We start from the raw sequence: 3,947 nt of genomic DNA on the forward strand, positions 1-3,947 counted from the left end.
AATAAAAAAATTACAATTGAACTAAACGATCGAGCCACTCCCACTACATCGTCATAGATAAGCTTTCTATGTTGATGATTGTGATTTTCTAAGGATTATTATTCCTTGGTTCACAAGAGTAGACAATCTGGTACGTTGTTAGCTTCTCTATCACAAATTCACAATGTTGGAGATACTATTGCTCCATCATCATTATTCATCATTCTTTGACAATTATATTACCCAGTACTACACATAGCGAGTACTAGAAGCTGCACGACCGAGGAGCCTTGCTGACCGTGTTTGTCGTCCTTTCTGCGAGGAACGCCTCTGGTGAATAATTTCAACAATACGAGGACCAAAACCAGCATACCACAAAATAATCAGAATCCACATTACAACGGCTACGATTAACACTGCGTAAGAGAACGCAATGACGGTTTTTTGCTCTAGTGGAGGAGCGACGGTTATTATAGAAGAGACATAACTTGCAGCAATAGCAACAATGGCCATCCAAATAGCCACCATAAAAAACCCTCTGAAAAACTTGTACTTGTGATGCAAACCAGTTAGTAGCAGCAAGAACACAGAGATCGAGGCCAAGAACCCAACTGTGTTTTCCACAATGAACGTTCTGTAAAGGCGCGAATCACTGTATGCCATTATTGAAGTTCCTGCCTTATGCTTTTTCATTACCGTTTGGTTAAATTGGTCTACTGTGTCTTGATAAGTGCCTCCAGGAGGATTTACGCCGATTTGGAAGGCAGCTGCTGCGATCAGTGATGCCGCGATCATTACAGTTTCTTGCTTGTCCTCTAAGAACTTCATTGGTCCAGAGTTTTGGCTTTTAATTTTTATGTTTTGATGAGGATTTGGAGATGATGAAAGGTTGGCGGACTGATGATTGGAAGTGATGGCACCAGCATTATTGATATAATTAGGTGAAGCTTAGCTTTCTCATTAATTCCATCAGAATATATATACAAGAGTTAATAAGGAAACCCTTATTATTAGGAAACAAATCAATGTAAAACTATATCTCCTAATATTACTCTAACACCCCCCTCAAGTTGGAGCATGTAGATCACAAATGCCCAACTTGAAAATGAGAAATTCGAACTGCTTCTTCCCAAGGGCTTTGGTGAAGACATCAGCCAGTTGATCAGTAGTGGGGACGTACGATGGAACAATGAGACCCTCATGAATGGCATCACGAACAGAATGACAGTCAACCTTGATATGTTTAGTACGCTCATGAAAAACGGGATTTTGAGCAATGTGGAGAGCGGACTGACTATCACAAAAAAGAGGAATAGCCTTAGGATGATGGACCCCGAGACTAAGAAGAAGACCCTTGAGCCATTTGAGCTCACAAGTAACTGATGCCATAGATCGATATTCAGCTTCTGCAGAGGAGCGAGAAACTGTATGCTATCTCGTAGTCTTCCAAGAGATAGGCGAAGAACCAAGAAACAATAACCATCCTGTAAGAGACCGACGAGTGACTGGACATGCAGCCCAGTCAGAATCACACCAACCTTGAAGAGATAGATCACAAGTAGAGCTTAGGAGAATACCCTGACCTGGACACCCCTTCAAATATCGAACGATGCGATGTGCGCCATCCAAATGACGCTGAGTAGGAGCATGTAAAAACTGAGAAAGCACATGTACAACATATGTAAGATCAGGACGAGTCACAGCAAGATATATTAAGCGGCCCATGAGCCGACGATATGGTTCCGGATCATCCAGAAGCGGTCCATCATCACGACCGAACTGGTGATTTTGTTCAAGAGGCGTGGCAGCAGGCTTCGAACCAAGGAGGCCGGATTCATAAATAATGTCAAGGGCATATTTTCGTTGACACAAGAAAATGCTAGCTTTACTACGAGCAACCTCAAGACCCAAAAAAATATTTTAGAACCCCCAGATCCTTCATATGAAAGCAAGTACCAAGATAGGACTTAAAATGTTGAAGAGCAGCGGAATCATTGCCAGACATAATAAGATCATCAACATACACCAAAACATTAATTTGAACCCCTTGCTTAGTGTAGGTGAACAAGGAGTAATCAGAGTAGGATTGACAGAAACCATATGCTTTAAGCGCAGAGACCAACTTAGCAAACCAACAACGGGGAGCCTGTTTCAAGCCATAAAGAGATTTGCGCAAACGACAAACCTGAGTTGGAGAGTCTGACTGAAAACCAGGAGGAAGTTTCATATAAACTTCCTCACTCAAATCACCATGAAGAAAAGCATTGTGGACGTCCATCTAATGCAGCTGCCAATTCTTAGAAGCGGCGATAGCCAAGAATGCCCGAACAGTAACCATTTTGGCTACTGGTGCGAAAGCCTCATTGTAATCGAGACCTTCAGTTTGATGATTCCCAAAAACCACCAGACGAGCCTTGTAGCGCTCAATACTCCCATCAAAGCTGTATTTGATTTTGTAGACCCATTTGCTCCCAAGAGCCTTTTTGCCAGGAGGAAGAGAAGCCATAGTCCATGTGCCATTTTTTTCGAGAGCCTGAATCTCAGTTTGCATAGCCTGCTGCCATTCGGGATGTCTCATGGCTTCTTTAAAAGATTGTGGCTCAGTACCTGCAGTAATTGCTGCCAAGAAATGCCTATGTCGTAGAGAAAATTTATCACAACTCACATAATGTGCTATAGGAAATGGCATACCTGAGGGTGCGATTGGAGTAGGAGCAGAGAGATATGGACTTGTAGAAGATGGAGTAGCCATAGTAGTACAGGTAATAAAATCCTTCAGACGTGTGGAAGGAAGCTTGGACCTCAGCCCACGACCCAGAGCCGAGTCCGTAGGCCCAGACGGATGCTGCTCAGCAGCAGCGAATTCGGTGGTACACAGCCCAGCAGCAGGCGGCTCGAGAATATGCGGGCCAGTAGCAGGGGGCATGTCATTGCGCGGCTCAGGTACGGGCTGGGCATCTAGCGGCCCAGTGACCGAATCAAGACCAAATTCAGTGTAGTTAGCCCAATCAAGACAAGAATCTGGAGCCTATTGTGGGTAGGGAAGCAAGGGGGCTGGTAGTCACACTAGGCAAGTAAGGAACACATCTTCAATAAATTTCACATCCCGGGACACAAAATATTGATGAAGCTCAAGATCATAGAGTAACCATCCTTTTTTAGCAAACGGATAACCCACAAAAACACATTTTCTACTACGACTCGCAAACTTATCCCCTTTAGAACGTTGGTTGTGGGCAAAACAAAGACAACCAAACACCTTCAATTCATTAAAATGAGGCAGCACACCAAAAAGCAACTCATAGGGTGTTTTCTTGTGAAGCAACAATGAGGGAGTGCGATTAATAATGTGAGCAGCGGCTAAAATGGATTCTCCCTAAAAAGAAAGAGGAAGATGAGATTGAAAGCGAAGAGCGCGAGCAACATTAAGAATATGTTGATGCTTGCGTTCTACCCTTCCGTTTTGTTGAGGTGTACCCACACATGATTTTTGAAAAATAATCCCAACAGCAGGAAAATAGGATTCAAGACAATTGAACTCCGTACCATTATCACTACGCACGATTTTAATCTCTTGAGAAAACTGACACTTAATCATAGCAATAAAAGACATGAATAATTGAAACACTTCAGTTTTATCAATCATTAAATAAACCCACACAGCACGGGAAAAATCATCCACCAATGTCAAGAAATAACGAGACCCACAAGAAGAGGGTGTCGAATAAGGACCCCATAAATCACAATGAGCCATCTTAAATATCCGAGAAGCTCTATTTTCACTTAAAGCAAAACTACACCTAGGCTGCTTGGCTTTGTAACAAACAACACAACCTTTGTCTAAACTAGGTGCAGAAGAAATAAAAGGAAGTGACTTCACTACAGCTTCAGAAGCATGCCCCAATCTCATGTGCCAGACAGCCAAGTCAGAAGTCGCGGAAGAGGAACCAGTAGTAACAGATGCCAAG

General features: G+C 42.9%; 1 protein-coding gene across 1 annotated transcript; it reads right to left on the bottom strand.

Annotated features, from left to right (window-relative positions):
• Window positions 1-228: 228 nt before the first annotated feature.
• On the bottom strand, window positions 229-807 carry LOC125493738 (uncharacterized). The gene has a single exon (XM_048637247.1). It carries the CDS (start codon window positions 805-807, stop codon window positions 229-231), a length of 579 nt encoding a protein of 192 aa, XP_048493204.1.
• Between the last annotated feature and the right edge of the window lie 3,140 nt (window positions 808-3,947).

This window comes from Beta vulgaris, chromosome 9 (assembly GCF_026745355.1).
Source record: "Beta vulgaris subsp. vulgaris cultivar EL10 chromosome 9, EL10.2, whole genome shotgun sequence".
NCBI lineage: Eukaryota > Viridiplantae > Streptophyta > Magnoliopsida > Caryophyllales > Amaranthaceae > Beta > Beta vulgaris.